The 17,566-nt window shown below is 45.0% G+C and overlaps 1 protein-coding gene across 2 annotated transcripts in view; it reads right to left on the bottom strand.

The window, feature by feature from the left end:
- The window catches only part of MYLK3 (myosin light chain kinase 3), a 43,348-nt gene that overhangs the window by 14,057 nt on the left and 11,725 nt on the right, over positions 1 to 17,566 (bottom strand). Inside the window, exons 2-9 of one of the 2 annotated variants that reach the window (XM_077751392.1) lie at positions 16,273 to 16,363; positions 14,342 to 14,747; positions 10,093 to 10,544; positions 7,925 to 8,030; positions 7,281 to 7,374; positions 6,747 to 6,856; positions 5,718 to 5,859; positions 261 to 335 (exon numbers count right to left, since the gene is read on the bottom strand). In XM_077751392.1, coding sequence (XP_077607518.1) covers positions 261 to 335; positions 5,718 to 5,859; positions 6,747 to 6,856; positions 7,281 to 7,374; positions 7,925 to 8,030; positions 10,093 to 10,544; positions 14,342 to 14,747; positions 16,273 to 16,363 — 1,476 coding nt within the window. The remainder of the gene's footprint in view (positions 1 to 260; positions 336 to 5,717; positions 5,860 to 6,746; positions 6,857 to 7,280; positions 7,375 to 7,924; positions 8,031 to 10,092; positions 10,545 to 14,341; positions 14,748 to 16,272; positions 16,364 to 17,566) is intronic. The other variant, XM_077751393.1, reaches the window with a different exon arrangement.

The following is a 17,566-nucleotide window of genomic DNA, read 5'->3' as shown; positions in this document are numbered from 1 at the left end:
GAAACTATCAAAACCCTAGAGGAGAAAGCAGGAAGCAAACTCCTTGACCTCCACCGCAGCAATTTCTTACTTAACACATCCCCAAGGGCAAGGGAATCAAGAGCAAAAATAAACTTTTGGGTCTTCATCAAGGTAAAAAGCTTCTGCACAGCAAAGGAAACAATCAATAAAACTAATAGGCAACCGACAGAATGGGAAAAGATAGTTGCAAATGACATATCAGATAAAGGGCTAGTATCCAAAATTTATAAGGAACTCACCAAACTCCCAAAAAACAAATAATCCAGTGAAGAAATGGGCAAAGGCATGAACAGACACTTCTTCAGAGAGGAGATCTAGATGGCCAACAGACACAGGAAACATTGCTCAGCGTCCCTCATCATCAGGGAAATGCAGATCAAAACCACACTGAGATACTACCTCATGCCAGTCAGAGTAGCTAGAATGAACAAATCAGGAGACTATAGATGCTGGCGAGGATGTGGAGAAACAGGCACCCTCCTACACTGTTGGTGGGAATGTAAACTGGTACAGCCCCTCTGGAAAACAGTGTGGAGGTTCCTCAAAAACTTAATAATAGAACTCCCCTATGACCCAGTAGTAGCACTGCTAGGAATTTACCCAAGGGATACAGGAGTGCTGATGCATAGGAGCACATGTACCCCAATGTTCATAGCAGCACTTTCAACAATAGCCAAATCATGGAAACAGCTTAAATGTCCTTCAACTGATGAATGGATCAAGAAGATGTGGTTTATCTATATAATGGAATACTATATGGCAATGAGAAAGAATGAAATCTGGACATTTGTAGCAATGTGGATGGAACTTGAGGGTGCTATGCTGAGTGAAATAAGTCAGGTAGAGAAGGACAGATACCATATGTTTTCACTTATAAGTGGTTGAGGAGAAACTTAACAGAGGACCATGGGGGAGGAAAAGAGGAGAAAATAGTGGGGGAGAGGGAGGGAGGCAAACCATGAGAGATTTCTTGAATGCTGAGAAAAAACTGAGGGCGGATGGAGGTGGGGGAGAGAGGAAGACGGGTGATGGGCATTGGGGAGGGCACTTGTTGGGATGAGTACTGGGTGCTATATGGAAACCAACTTGACGATAAACTATGAAAGAAAAAATACATAAGAAAAAAATAATAATGTTCTGTGGTTTTAAGAACATAAATCTTGCACGTCACCTGTTAAATTTATTTCTAAGTATTTTATTTGACTTTATATTATAGTAGTCCCTCTTAATCATGGAGGATACATTGTAAGATCTTCCGTGGAAACCTGAGACCACAGATAGTACCAAACCTTATATATGCTATGCTTCTTCCTATATACAGATTTATGATAAAATTTAACTTATAAATTAGGTATAGTAAGAGATAAAAACAACTAATAATAAAACAGAACAACTATAAAAATGTACTTACTAATAAAAGTTATGTGAATGTGCCCCCCCCTCAAAATATATTATTGCACTGTACTCAGCCTTCTTGGAATGAAATGAGACAATAAAATGTCTATGTGATGACAAGAAGTGAGGTGAATGACGTAGGCATTGTGATAGAGTGTTAGGCAACTATTGACTTTCTAACTGTATGTCAGAAAGAGAATCATCTGCTTCTGAACTGTGGTCAAACACAGGTGACTAAAACCACAAAAAATGAAACCAGGGATAAGGGGAGGACTATGATATTGTAAATGGAATCATTTTCTTAATTTTAATCACAGATTGTTGATTGCTAGTATATAGAAATACAATTGATATTTATACATTTGTCTTATTTCCTTTAACTCTGCTGAACCTGCATATTTGTTCTAATAGTTTCCCTCCACCCTTCTTAGGATTTTTTGTATGCAAAATCATGTCATCTGTGAATAGAGACCGTTTTACTTCTGCCTTTCCAATCAGGATACTCTCTACTTCTTTTCTTGCCTAATTGTACTGGTAAGAGCCTCAAATACAATGTTTAATAGCAGCGCAAGAGCAGATATCCTTGTCTTGTTTCTGATCTTAAGGGGAAAGCATTCAACCTTTTACCATTAAGTATAATGTTAGCTGTGGGTTTTCCATAGATGGCCTTTATCAAGCTGAGAAAGTTCCCTTCTATACCTAGTTCATTTAGTGTTTTCATCATGAAAAGTTATTTGATTTTTTCAAGTCTTTTTCTACATCTATGTAATGATCATGTGATTTTGTCCTATATTCTATTGATATGGCATATTACATTGATTACTTTCATGTTAAGCCAACTTTGCATTCTTAGGATAAATCCCACTTTGTCATGTGTATAATCCTTTTTATATGTTGTTGTATTCAGTTTGCTAATATATTATTGAGGTTTTTGCATCTATATTCATAAGGGATATAGGTCTGTAGTATTTTTGTGTGTGTGACATCTTTGTCCAATTTGGTATCAAGATGAGACTCACCTCATAAAATGAGTTAACAAGTGTTCCCTTATCTTCTATTTTTATTGGAAGAGTTTGTGAAGAACTGATAGTAATTCTTCTTTAAATTAGATCTTCTTCAGGCGTGCCTGGGTGGCTCAATCTGTTAAGTGTCTGACTTTAGCTCAGGTCATGATCTCACAGTTTATGAGTTTGAGCCCCAAACTGGGCTCTGTGCCCAGAGCCTGCTTCAGATTCTGTGTCTCCCCCCCTTTCTGGCCCTCCCCCACTCGTGCTCTGTCTCTCTCTGTCTCAAAAATAAATAAAACAAAAAATTTTTTAAATAAGTAAATAAACATTGAAAAAACACATAAGTTAGATCTTCTTTAAATTGGTAGAATTCACCAATGAAGCCACCTGGGCCTATGCTCTTCTTTGTGGATGGTTTTTGATATTAACTCCTACTCTTTACTTGTTACAGGTTGATTCAGATTTTAACTTTTTTCAGTTTTCAGTAGTTTGTGTCTTCCTAGGATTTGTTCATTTTATCTAAATTATCTAACTTGTTGGCATACAATTTTTGACATTATTCCTTTAGAATCCTTTTTTCTTTCTACAATTTCCATCACTACAGCTAGTAGTGATGTCTCCTCTTTCAATCCTGATTTTAGTAATTTGAGTATTTTCTCCTTTTGTCTTGGCCAATATAGCTAAAGATTTGACGATCTTTTGCTTATTGATCTTTTCAAAGAGCCATGTTTTGGTTTCATTGATTTTTCTCTATTGGTTTGTTGTTGTTGTTGTTGTTTATTTATTGTTTTTGAGAGAGAGAGAATGAGCAGGTAAGCAGGGTAGAAGCAGAGAGAAGGAGAGTGAGAATCCCAAGCAGGCTTCACCCTGTCAGCATGGAGCCCAATGCTGGGTTCTATCTCACTAACTCTGAGATCAGGATCTGAGCCAAAATCAAGAGTTGGATGCTTAAATGACTGAGCCATCAGGTGCTTCTGATTTTCTCTATCTATTCTCTGTTTCATTCATTTCTGCTCTAATCTTTATTATTTCCTTTCTTCTGCTTGCTTCGAGTTTAACTTGCTCTTCTTTTTTTGGTTTCTTATGGTGGGATGTTAAATTATTGATTTGAGATATGTCTTCGTATTTAATACCAGTGTTTGTAGCTACAAATTTCCTCCTGGTTTGGATGCATCCTAATATGTTCTAGTTCTGGTATGTTGTGTTCTTACTTTCATTCATCTTAAAATATTTTCTAAAACTTAACTTTAATAATATATCTTATTTAACCCAATATGTCCAATATTTTGTCATTTAAATAGGTTATCAGTATGAAAAATATTGCTGAGCTATTTTCCATTGTTTTTTCATATTAAGACTTAGAAATCTAGTGTGGATTTTTATGTTTACAGCACATTTCAATTCAGATACTAAATTTTCATCAGAAATAATTTAGATATTTAGATTTCATGAATTAATAGTATTGAGATTTCATGAAACTTATAGGTGAAAAGTAAATTCACATAGTGATGTCATCTCAAATATACTTAAAAGTTCACTAATGACTAAACTAAGTGCCAGTTTTTTTAATTTAAATGAATTAAAAATAATTAAATTTAAAGTTCAGTTCCTCAGTCACACTAGCCACATTCCAAGTGTTTAATAGCCTCATGTGAGCTTATGGTTATCGTATCAGACAGCATCTCTGGGGCTTTAATTCATACAACACTCCTAAGAGGAAGATACTATTATTCCCCATTTTGCAACTGAAGAGCTTATGCAAGATCAATCAATACGATCAAGGAACTTATGCAAGATCTTATGGCCAGGTAGGGACTGAACCAACACAAGCCCTGCTCTTGGCTGGGCCTTTGCAATGATCAGCTCCTGTTGCAGAGACATAGGGGTTGCCCCAAAGGCAGGTCTTTGACCCAGAACCACAGAGCAGAAGCCTGAGCTTCCCCCAACTGCCAATCTCACAAAGCAGCTAATCCAGATGCCCTGAAATTAGCTGTAGTGATCCAGGAACCCAAAGGTCAATTCCTACTATCTCCATCATTTAAAAAATTTTTTTTTAAATGTTTTATTTATTTCTGAGAGAGAGAGACAGCGTGAGCAGGGGAGGGTCAGAGAGAGAGGGAGATACAGAATCTGAAGCAGGCTCCAGGCTCTGAGCTAGCTGTCAGCACAGAGCCCGACGTGGGGCTCAAACCCACCAACCGTGAAATCATGACCTGAGCTGAAGTCGGACGCTTAACCGACTGAGCCACCCAGGTGCCCCTCCATCATTTTTTCTAAGCAATCCAACTTTACAGGCTGGTGTCAATCAGAAAAGATGGTCAGAAGAAGCCATGTGTACCTACAAAGTTCTGGCCAACCTACTTCCCACCTTCTGTGGGGAGCCACTGAAATTCCTGAAAGGAGTGGTAGAGAAACACCCTCCTGTTGGCCCAGCAGAGTAAGAAACCACAGAAATGGCCACCATGTATCAAGTGCTTACCACCAGCCAGGCATGACATTCCTAGGATGCTCCTAGTAGACAAAAAAGAGTGTAACACATTCACTCATTGGAATATCACATGGCCCTTTAAAGAGAATGAGAAAAGATGTCTACAATGTACTGTTAACTAAAAAAAAAGGTAAGTTTAAAAACAGGATGTATATAGCGTGATCACTTTTGTATATACTTGTGCTAATAGAGAAGACCTCTTAGCATGGACACTGGATAGGAAGAACTTTTACTGTGTATTTTATACATTTCTATACTGTCTATATTTGTTACCACAGCATATGTTCCTATTTTAATTTTTAAAAAACTAATCTTAAATGTTTTTAAGTTTTTATTTAAACCTCAGTTAGGCAACATACAGTATAAGATTAGTTTTAGGTGTACAATTTAGTGATTCAATACTTCATACAACATTTGGTACCCATCAAAAGTGCCCTCCTTAATCCTCATCCCCCATCTAACCCATCCCCCACCCATCTCCCGTCTGGTAACCATCATTTTCTTCTGTATAGTTAATCGTTTTTTCTTGCTTTGCCTCTCTCTAAAGATATTTTTAAAGAAAAGAAGGTCACTGTATCACTTAATCTTCAAATAACACTTAAAGAGTTACAATTATCCACATTTTACAGATGGGAGAACTGAGGTTCGGAGAGGCAGCATGACTCATTTACTCCAGAACTAGGAAATGGCAGAGAGCCAGGAATGGAAGCCAGGATGATCTGTTGATAGAGTTATTTAAGGTAAGAAAGCAGCAGAAGCTCAGGAGCCTGGGGGCCCACCCGCCCTGTGCCCAGGTGGAGCCTGACCTTGAGGTCCAAGTGCAGGATATAGTGCTGATGGAGGTAATGCACACCCTCGCAGATCTGCTTGGTGAACAAGATCACATCCAGTTCAGTCAGCTGGTACTTCTCCTCTGTGATCCGGTCAAAGAGTTCACCTCCATCCACACTGCCAGGGCAAAGAGAGAGGCAGGCACTGGCCTGAGCAAGGCTCCCAGAGGACTTGTCCACTCTTATCACCAAGGGTCAAAAGAGGCCAACTCATGTAAGCCTGAGGGTGCCACTGCCATCTGGGGTTTTTATAGAGATCTTTGTTCTGGCCCGTTCCCAGCTCAGAGTGCAGGTGATAAAAAGGAATTGATGGGCCAAAGGGAAGTCTGGGATTGTCTTCAATGTTGATAATCCAGTCTCACTCTGGATACTCTGTGCCAAGATTATAAACTCATTTGCCTACAGTGTTATTTTTTCCCTCTTGGTAGAGACATGAAATGACATGACATGACATGACATGACATGACATGACATGACATGACATGACACAACAAACCCTACCAGAAGGAAAATAACAACACAAGCACAAAAATAAATGGCCTCTGAGGCCCTGGCCTCAGCTTCAAGGGTGGTTGGGAGTGGTGGGGACTGTGTCAAATGGAAGACTGGCTGCCCTGTCTACAGAATCAGCAAGTAGGAGCTCCAGCACACCAGTTCTAGCTGAAATGCAGTCCAACATTACTAGATCGTCCACATTTGTAAGAAAAGCAAGACATCTGGGTTTTAATGTGAAATTTCCCAATTTCCAATTGTTAACACCTAAATCAAAATTATTACAAACCGTGTATGCTAAACCAACATACATCTACAGGTCAGTTAGGTTTACTGTTGATTTATGACAAATAGCTTTGTCCTCCATGCTCCATACTGGAGGTGATGATATTTCCTAGATGTCCCAGAAAGGGGAGGGGAAAGGGAGAGCTTTGCCTAGAACCACGACTCCAAGCCCTAGCTCTGAGTCTGGGCCCACAGAGAAGATAGTGATCCAGGTCCTGGGTTACTCACTACTCCATGATGAGGGTAAAGCTGTTCTTGCTCTCAAAGGCATCATAGAGCTGAATCAGGTTCACGTGGCTGAGCTGGTTCATGATGTAGACCTCATTCTTCACATCCTCCTTGCAGAGTCAGATGGGAAAGGAGTTTCCAAGAAATGGGTCAGGAAGATGAGCCGGCTATGCCTCCCAAGACACATGCCCACCCAAGTTGCATGCCCACCCTGTTTCCTCCTTTCAAACTCTCATATCAGGTTTCCAACTCAGCACCCAAACCAGGTTCTTACAACAGACCCAACCGTTCCACAGATAGGAAACCTGAGCCCAAGAAGGAAGCCTGGAAGCCCAGAGGGACCCTGCTGCCCAAAGTGTGAGGTGATGTGCTGAGCAGAGTGTGGGAGTCATGGAAAAGAGGCAGGGAAGGTGGCAGTGTTCCTGATAAGCATGCAGGGGCCTGGGGCATTGTAGGGCCAGGGAGATCAGTAAGGAACTATAGGAGCCCTGAACTTGGCCCAAGGCACCAGCTGGCCCAGGGCAGATGCCCCACCCGGTCCTTGGCGCTCTTCACTTTGATGATCTTGGCTGCCAGCGAGAGGCCTGTGGACTTCTCCGTGCACCTGTGGACCTGGCCAAACCGGCCCCTGCAGAAACACAATCAGGCTGATGCCCCAAGAGGCTCACTCCATACATAGTGGGCCATCCTGCACCCTGGGGTTTCTAGTCCTGCCCTCTGTCCATAATCACCATGGAATTGCCCTGCACCCCAGAGGTACTATATTCATCACCCCAACACCACATTGGTTAAACCGAAACTTACAGAAGATCTTCTTCGCCCTCTCATAAAGTATCTATCTATACCCTGGGGACTATCACCCTCATTCCACACCACTCAGACTGCCCTACCAACTCTAGTGCATGGTTCCCATGCCCATACTGTGTGGGCCTCCTGCACCCTATACTTCATCTCACACCATGTGGGCTCTCCTGCACTCTAGGGGTATTCTCTTTACCCATTCTCTAAGGACTATCCATTTACTGGTACACTGTGTGGTATATATCCCATTCCTGGCCTTGGCTCCTGGTCAACCCCTTCCTGAGAAGCATCCAACAACATGTCAGCTCAGGTCTCCAAGTGTCTCTGCCCCCAACCCTCTTGCTCCCACCCCCTCATCAAGGTGAAAGCCCACCTACCCTCCCAAGACGTCATGCTGGCACACTGTGTAAACTGCTGATGTCGAGGTCTCCTTGACACTCACTACCCGGTGTTCAAAAGGGGCTGGTGGGGCCGGACTGTCATCTGTTTGGGAGACAACAGCTTGTGAGCCTCCTAAGTCATTGGAGACAAGCCCTTTGCCCTTCTCAAGGAACACCTCATTGGAGTCACCTATTCAGCAGAGGAGCAAGCTGAGTCTCAGAGATGTGAGGTACTGGCCCAAGATCACACAGTGAGTCAGTGACAGATAGGATTCAAACCCAGGTCTCTCATCACTTACAACAGTGCTCTTTGAAAGACTGAAGTTACATCCAGTGTGCTCATTGAAATTAAGAGCGGATCCAGGGTGGATCAGTATAGCCAGCAGGAAACAGAAAGCACACCTGAATGGGGTAATCGAGAGTTTAATGATGGGACTATGTTTGAAGGTCTAGGCAGGACTGTGGACATCAGCAAGGATGGTGTGACAGGGAGGCAGCTGGAGACCAACACCCACCCTTCCTCTGCTTGCACCCTCTGATTTCCTGACCGGGCAAGTAGCCTGTGATGTAGCCTGTAGCAGGTGGGCTCCTGGGGGTGGGTTGGTGGTATCCGAGGTATGAAGGGGGAAACGGGACACCAGCACTTAGAAAGATAAAAGTGTCTGAGAGTTTTTTAAAAATCTTGTCCTTCAGAGGTAATAGGAATCTAGAAACGTTGCATGAAATTAAGTAAAGGAATGAAACAGAACAGCATACACAATGACTTAAGTTGGTTTGTGCAGTAAAGACTGTGGTGGGAAGTCAGTGGCCTGGGTTGAAATTTTGTCTGGGCTTGACATGGTTCACTCAGAGTGTTCCACCCACAACTCTCATACCTCTGAAACCGTACACCCGGTGCAGTGCAAACACAGCTTAGTTTATCTTAGTAAAAGCAGCCCTTTGCTCCCCAGAGTAGAATTTTGAATTTGCCTTGAGAGAATATTGCTCATTCTTTTTTTGCATCTGCAAAGGCAAACCCTGGGCTGGGGACCACAACAGTAATATGTATGGGCTGTTATTGCTGCAGCTGCTGTTTTTCTGGGACCCTAAGGAAAGCTGGGAAGCCTAGATTCTGAGTGTGTGTCACAAGGATTCCAAATCTAGAATTTGGTCTGCAGTTTTTTGCTGCACACTAAGTGCCTTTTGTTCAGAGTGGCTGTAGAGCCACGAGGTTTGCATGCATGGTTCTGGAGCCAGTCAGGGTTAGATCCTGGTTCTGTCAGCACTGACTCTGTGGCCCTGAGCACGTTCCATGACCACTCCTGTGTTTCCATTTATCCCCACTCAGCAGGCCTGTGGGAGTAAACACCAGCACAAATGCATGTATCTTGGCACACGGACAGACCTGAGTTCACATTGGCTTTATCACCAACCCAAGCCTCAGAAAAGATTCTGGAGTCTCTGCTTGCCTTCAGCTGTGTTTCAAGAATTAAAGGAATCCCTTGTACACATTTGTACCAAGTTGTACAGGTAGAGAGGAAGCAACTAGAAATGTCACTATGACAGGGCAACTGTAGAGCCCAGAAGTGGCAAGAGGCCCCAGATGACCTGTAGCCCTTCCTCAGGGACTTCCAGAAATTCCAGGGCAGGAAACCAGCAAAGTGTGGCCTTCCTGCTGCCACATGAGATGAGGGATCAGACCAAGGAGGTAGGACCCTAATGCTGGAAGAGTTGAGGGCATTTCGGTCACATGAACACAAGGATGCTTCCCACCACCACTGGGAGCCTACCACACCCTTCCATGCCCCAGGATGAGTACTCACTACTGGGCATGGTGGCTGATATTGGGTCCACTAGTTAATAGAAGTTCTTTTTAACAGGAGCCTTTTGTGGCTCAATCTAGTATGACACCAAGGGTGGAGAGCTCAACTGGGCTGGTGGCTTGGAGAAATCCACCCTGTTGAGTCACACGGCTCCCCAGCTGCTACAGTCATTCCAAATCCAGCCTGCTGCATCTCCAGGCCTTGCTCTTTAGCCCCAGCAGTTACTGGCAGGATATTCCAAGTCTTGGACCCCACATGCCCCACCCAGACCCACATTCCCTCATCCTAGAAGCTGCAGAAAGGCCCCCTGGGTGCAGGCCCACCAAACCCACTTACTGGGCACACAGCAATGGGCTCACTTACCCAGAACCACACTGCCAGCCTCGGCCCCCAGGGGGGTCCTACTTCCTGCTTCAGCTCTGCCCACACCTCCGGCTGCGCAGTCCTTTCCAGGCTCAGGGTGTTCTGTCCCTGGGACTTTGTCCTGATGCCGGCCCGGGGCTCCAGCATGGTCTCCCGTGTTCCTCCTGGCCCCTCTTGGTCCCATGGTGGACTCAACCCCAGGTCCCTGCTTCTCCTCTGCCTTTGCTCCCTCATTGCTGCTCTGCTTCCGCAGCGGAGAAATCTTGCTGGCTCCTTTTGGGATCTGTTTTTCTGACTTGGTTGCCGGGGTCTGGGGGTTGGGCCCAGGTGTGTCCTGTTCACTTGGATAGGCAGCTGCTGGAGCCTCCTCAGGGGGTGTGTGTCTGAGGCTGCCCCCTCGTGTCACAAGCAGCTCCCCAGGGGTGTCTGTTTCCTGCACGTGGATGGAGATCCTGGAGCAGAGATAAAATATGGCCTTAAAAGCAAGGACTTTTGAGTCACCACAGACCTGGGCTCAAAGGCCTGCTGCTACTACTCAATGATCATGGCCTGTTGGCTTCAGTTTTCTCATCCATAAAAAGGGTCCTTCGGGTTGTTGTAATAGTAAGGTAGACTGTGTTTGGAACAACAACATCCCAACCCCAGGCTCTCTAGATACCCTGACTACCTCTGCACAGACAGGACACCTGAGAGAGGTTGGATTCAGTGAGAAGATACCATCTGCTCTCAGAATTCCAACGGATGAGTGTCCAAGGAAGGCTGATGTAACCTGTGTTGGATGGTGGGCACCAGCTGCCTCTGAAGTCCTTGGAAACCTGCTTCTGCCCCAGGAGCACTAGGGCCTGGAGGCAGGAGACCTGGGCTCTTCCCACCCTCTCTAGGTCTCAGTTTCCCTTTCAATTAAATGAAGAAAGGGTGAAGCAAGTCAAATATCACACTGGAAGCCCCAAGTCAGACATATTTTATTAAAATCAGGTAACTGCTCATAGAGACTAGACTTCTCATTTCTCTTGAACAAATAGGCCTGGCTGAGCTGGGCACATTGGCAGAGCTGAGAAGCAGCTGCACTTCCCCACAGACCCTGCTGCACCCTGGTGATGCCACAGGGCCCACTTTATCCATTTTCATTACCCAGACCTTGTGGCATTGGGGTTCGGGAGCCCAGCTGGAGGTCAGGAAGGCCCTCTGAGCCCTGAAAACATTCAGAAGGAAGGATCCTGAACCCGGGAGCCATGACCCTCAGGGCTTTGGACCCTCCTTCTCAGAGTTGCCCCTTCTCTGACTGTTCTTCACAACCCCACTGCCAGGGTCTATGTGTGTTGAGGTGGGGGTGAGGGGGTGAGGGAGTGAAGGTCTGGCATGAACTAAGTCTCAGGAGGTAGCCAGGCAGCCTCCTTTCCAGTCCTAGCTCTAGACCATGTTGCTGGATGACTTTGGAACAAGGTCAGCATCAGCTGCCTCTTTTGTCAAACAGAGACATTGATACCTCACAAAAGTGCTGAGTTTCCACAAATGGGGGAAAACTCAAAGGGTCGCAAAGTGAGACCCAAGATGGTCCAGCTACTGTGGACAACAGGATGATGGTTCCTCAAAAATTTAGAAATAAAACTACCATACGACCCAGCAGTCCTACTTCTTAAGTTCCAAAGAGATATTCATATACCCATGTTCATAGCAGCATTATTCACAACAGCCAAAGGTGGAAGCCACCCAGGTGTCCATCAACAGGTGAATGGATACACAAAATGTGTAATATCCATACAGTGGAAAATTATTCAGCCTTAAAGAAGGAAATCCTGTTACATGCTATTACTGGATAAACCTCAAGGACATTATGCTAAGTGAAATAAGCTAGGCACAAAAACCCTGATTCCACTGACATAATTCTACTTATATGAGGTACTCAAGTAAATAGTAGTCGAGTTCAGAGACAGAAAGTACAATGGTGGTTTCCAGGATCTAGGATGGAGATCAGATTTGCAAGATGAAAATGTTCTGGAGATCTGTGTCACAACAACCTGAATACACTTAACACTACTGAACTGCATCCTTAAAAATGGTTAAGTTGGTAAATTTTACATTATGTGTTTTTTTACCATAATGAGAAAAAAAGTAAGGCTTTTCCCTAGCAGTCAAAGGCCCAGCCCCTCCCTGAGCTGCATCAGGTCGTCTGAAAGCAGTGCCTATTCCTGGATGCACCTGACTCTGTGCAAGCCTGTCCACAGCCAGCCTTGGGCAAGAGGCAGCAGAATCCCCCCAGCACTGTGGCCCTCGGGAGTGAATATGGGTCGGTGATGACAAGGTAGGGTGGGAAGGGTGGCATTCAAGCCTAGCTCAGGCCTCATCTCAACTGAAGGACACAGGAAACTTCAGGAAGCCAGTTGCTGGAAGAGTATCCAGGTGGTCAGGTGGCCAGCTGATAAGGCCATGAGTCACTGTTGGCCACTTGGTCTTCATACCTGGAAGGGCATGGGGTGTCCCAAATGTACTGACATGCATTCCCATGCCACTGAGTATCTAAAGGCTTTCCCTCCTCCTTCACTGCACATCCAGGACAGAGGGCAGGCGTGGCTAATCAATTATAGCACTGTGTCCCTCCAACTCCAGCTAGGGTCTCAGGATCCTCTAGACAGGCAGCCACTGCCGATCAGAGCTGATGCTTGAGTTATTTTCTCAAAATATACCCACGTGCTGGCTGAAGAAGAACAGGTAGTGATCTCTTCACTTCCTGAGCCCCAGGGAGGTCTAGTGTGCCTAAAGTTCAGCTCAAGGCTGAAACTGACATAGAAACCTTCCCCCTTAGGCAGAATCTTTTTGGGGGCCTCTAACAAGTTCATGGCAAGTTCATCCCTATCCCTAGATTGCATATTTACAGCCCTGGCCAGGATCCAGGGATGCCTGCCAGGATTCCCTCCTTTTGGATGGTTAAGGTCTCCCAGAGGCTCTTATTTTCTTCCAGAACAAAGGCAGACAAATCATTTGGGCCTCTCTGCCAGTCACCACAGTACACAGACAGCAGCTCCTCTCTCTGTGCCAGGCCCAGGGAAGGGATGGGGCTCTGTTACAGGTCAGGGCAACCCAGGACAGGTGCAGGACGGCACCAGACTCCCTTGAGAAAAGACAGGTAAGCACAAGTACCCTTCAGCAGACCACCCCGGAGGCCAGAATGTACTGCTCCCCAGGGTTGAGGAACACAAGGCTAGGGTGAGCTTGGCAGTCATTAGGTTCTGGCTTTTTCTGCACTGTGTCTGCTGAAGGCTGAGGGCTAGTCCTGAGGCTACCTCGTGAGGACACAACACCACCTTCAAGACCCCAAGCATAATTCTCCTGAAAGCCATCTAGATTGATTCAGCCTATACCAACCTCCTTCTGAAAGCCCATCCTTTCCTCCCCACCTTAGTATTTGTGTCTTAATTAAATGCTGACCTGAGGACAGAGGCTGGTGCAGTAGTTAGGAGATTTCTGGAGTCTGAAAACCTAGGTTCAGATTTCAACTTTGTGAATTCCTAGCTGTGTGCTGGCCACTCTCAGCCTATTTCCTTATCAATAAAATGGGAAGGCAACCACACTCACCTCCTGGGAATGTTGTGAGACTACAGAGATATGATGCCTGTGAAAAACTTGGCCAATGCCAGCACCTACGAGAGTTCAGTGGGCCCCAGCATGTAGCTATTATAATTGCTCTAAGAGCTGGTAGCTCTCAGTCCTGCTCCTCATTGGAATTACCCAAGGAGCTTATAAGAAAGAAAGAAAGAAAGAAAGAAAGAAAGAAAGAAAGAAAGAAAGAAAGAAAGAAAGAAAGAAAGAAAGAAAGAAAGAAAGAAAGAAAGAAAGAGAGAGAGAGAGAGAGAAAGGAAGGAAGGAAGGAAGGAAGGAAAGAAAAGAAAGAAAGGAAGGAAGAAAGAAAGGGAAAAGAGAGAAAGAGGGGAGGAAGGAAGGAAGGAAGGAAGGAAGGAAGGGAGGGCAAGAAAATGCCTGAGCCTCACTCCAGACTGAATAAATTAGACTATCTGGGCACTGGTATTTTAAAAATTCCTTTCAGGTAAGTCTAATGGACACCAGGTGAGAAATAGTATTCTAAATCCCCAAAAGCATTGCCTGTGCCTTCTCTTGCCTTCCCTCCAGGAAGCTAGCCAGCACTATGCTGACAGTGAACACTCAGCCACAGCAGCTAGTCTTTTGGCCCTGCTCCAGCTGAGGGGCTGTGGTTAACCCCTTCCCTTGCCCACTGTGGAGGAGCACTCCTTACCTCGGAGGTATTTCTCCACCACTGTAAGCTGCCTTGGCCTGGACTGGCAGCCCTGGAGTCAGCCTCATGCCTGCCTCTGAAGGCTGGGGGTCAGGCCTGCTGAATGATGATCCTCGTTCTGTACTGGGTGAAGCCTCCTGGCTGGTTGGGGCCTCCCTGACCCTGTTGGGTGCCGCAGACAATTCCAGGTCAGTCCCAGGATTCTCAGTGAATGCTCCAGGAGCTTTGGCTTCCAACTCTGTGGGCAGCGGCAGGTGGCCAGGGGGCACTTGGGCTGGGCCAGGAACTCCTTCTTCCTGCCCTGGTGGGGCCTCTGCCTGGGTGAGAAGGTCAGATTCTATCCCTGAAGCATTGATGGGGGTCGGCCTCTCCACTGTCCCCTCTGGCAGGTTCGACTTCTGGCTTTCTACAGGAAAATAGGCAGCATAAAAATGTGTTCCTATAGGGAGGACTCTATGTTAAAGATATTGTAACAAATATGCAAAGGTTGTTCTGTGCAGCATCTTTATACTAGGCAGACTGGAAATAACTCAAGTGACCATCAGTAGGAGGCTGGTTGCCTAAACCATGGTCCATCACACAGGACACTACACAGTCATGAAAATAGAAAGATGAAGAGACGCCTGAATGGCTCAGTCGGTTAAGCGTCCGACTTCGGTTCAGGTTATGATCTCACTGTTGGTGGGTTCGAGCCCCACGTCAGGCTGTGTGCTGACAGCTAGCTCAGAGCCTGGAGGCTGTTTCAGATTCTGTATCTCCCTTTCTCTCTGACCCTCCCCTGCTCACTTTGTCTCTCTCTCTCCCTCTCAGAAAAAAAAAATTTTTTTTTAATTTAAAAAATAGAAGGATGCGAATATCTCCTTATGTGGTGGCTATGGAGTGATCTCAGGATATACTGTAAGGGAAAAAAAGCTAGGTGGAAAAAAGCATGTGCTTCTGTTTATCTAGGAAGGGTGGATATGCGAGTGCGTGTTCATAACCACTTAGAACATGGTCTAAAGAGGCAGAAAGACAAAAACTTTTTTAAATGCAAGGGAGGGAACACAATGCAGAGAACAAGGACAGAAGCTAGACTTCTCTTAATATGCCTTGTTTTGTCTATTTGACTTTAGAACCACATCAATATTACACAAAACTGTAAAAGAAAATGAAACTTTAATAAAAAGCAATCCATAAAGATTTAAAGCAAAGTGAAATAGACCTGAGGTTTGTGATATAGCTTACACAGGAAGGAGCTATTTCAAGTGACTTTAAAACAGTTACAGAGGGAGCCTGGGTCGCTCAGTCGGATAAATGTCTGACTCTTGAGTCTTGATTTTGGCTGAGGGCAGCATCTCACAGTCATGAGATCGAGCCCCATTTTGGGCTTTGCACTGTCAGTGCAAAGCCTGCTTAGGATTCAATTCTCTCTCTCTCTCTCGCTCTCTCTTCCTCTCCTTCTTTCTGCCCCTCCCCCCCACCATTCCTCCCCTGCTCTCTCTCATTCTCTCAAAGTAAATAAATTAACTTTAAAAATAAATAAATAAGGGGTACTTGGGTGGCTCAGTTGGTTAAGAACCTGACTTTGGTTCAGGTCATGATCTCTCAGTCCATGGGTACAAGCCCCCGTGTTGGGCTCTGTGCTGACAGCTCAGAGCCCAGAGCTTGCTTCAAATTGTGTGTCTCCCTCTCTCTCTCTCTGCCCCTCTCTTGCTTGCACTCTATTTCCCTCTCTCTCAAAAATAAATAAACATTAAAAAAAGGTTTTAAATAAAATAAATAAATAAAACAGCAATACATAGTAGGATATGCATAAAGGACAAAATATTTAAAAAAAAAAAAGCAGCCACAGCTTCAACAATTTTTCAGTGATCACATTGTTGCCATTGGTGTTTTTATTCTGAGACTGTTATGTATGTGATGTGGAATAAAGCAAATAAGGTTCCACTTACCTTCCCGAGGCCCCCTGATCTCAGCCTGCACGGCTCTGGTGCTCAGGGCATGCTTTGGTTTTGCTCCTTTCTCTTCCACTCGATCTTTGTTCTGAAAGAACAAGCATAAAAACCACCACCATCATCATCACCATCATTGTTCAGTCCACAGACATTTGTGGAACATCTACCATGTGCTAAAGGTAGAAGTACTTAGGTTATTTCACGTGCTCTCACAGTAATACTAGAGGGTAGATATCACTATTGTCATCGTAGGGACAAAGACACTTATCCAAGGTCATCAAGTTCTTTCTAATGTGTCTCATGTTTTCAGTAAGGAGCAGACTTGACAAGGGCTTCTAAACAGACTGGACCTCAAAGTACTTAGACAAGGAATGGAAAAGAAAACTAACCATAATTAAATTAAATAATTAAAAGAATTTAACCATAATTCAGATCAGTCAGTCATGGCTATTGCTTGGATTCTAAAGTCAGATTAACCCATGTTTTTTTGGGAGCTGGAATGAGGTGGTGGGGGGGAGTAGGGTAGGGAGAGTGCTGTGATCAATGAATAGTGTCTGACAGGGAGCTGGGTTGGCATATCCTGTGGTCACCCCTTTACAGTACAGTAGCGTGGCAGGAAGCACAGCTTCTCAGACTCTTGAGTTAGACCTGCTGGGTTTAAACCCCATCTTTACCACTCAGAGGAGATCCTTCACTTCTCTATATCTCACTTTCTTCATCTGTGAAATGGGGATGATAATATTATCTGCCTCATAGAGTTAGTGAGAGGATTGGGGAGTTAATTTGTGGAATGTCCTGACAAGTGTGCCCAGCACATGGTAAATGTTCAGTAGTTCTGGTGATTTTATCCTGCCTGAGACAGGGAGCTATCTGTCTTCAATGAGCCAGATTGATGGATGGATGGATCAATTGTGTAAGGACACTTGGAATCTGACCTAGAGAAGCCCTCGGCAGCTCTCCCTTTAACTCTAAGTGGTCTGCACCAGGCCAGTGGTCTTACTCCTGAAATGGTAGGAGCACTCAAGTTTCTAAGTGCAAATATTTCTAGATGACCTGACCCCTTGCTGGGTGCCCCGGGTGCTTCTAGAGGTTTCAAGCCTTTGACTGGTGCAGCTCCTAAGTCTCCTACTGGTCTCTATCACAGCAGCAGTTCTGGTCACAGTACAGCCTCGAGCCTGGGCTGAGCCCCTGAGCTTCTCTCACCGCTGAAGGTCCTTTCCATTTCCTTGGCCACAGACACCTGAACTGGGAGCCAAAAAGAGCTTGAGACACATTTTGTTTGGCCTGCACA

Source organism: Crocuta crocuta, unplaced genomic scaffold (assembly GCF_008692635.1).
Source record: "Crocuta crocuta isolate KB4526 unplaced genomic scaffold, BGI_CrCroc_1.0 scaffold124, whole genome shotgun sequence".
NCBI lineage: Eukaryota > Metazoa > Chordata > Mammalia > Carnivora > Hyaenidae > Crocuta > Crocuta crocuta.
Note: the sequence above shows the minus strand (reverse complement) of the source record. Positions and strands in the feature narration are given on the sequence as shown.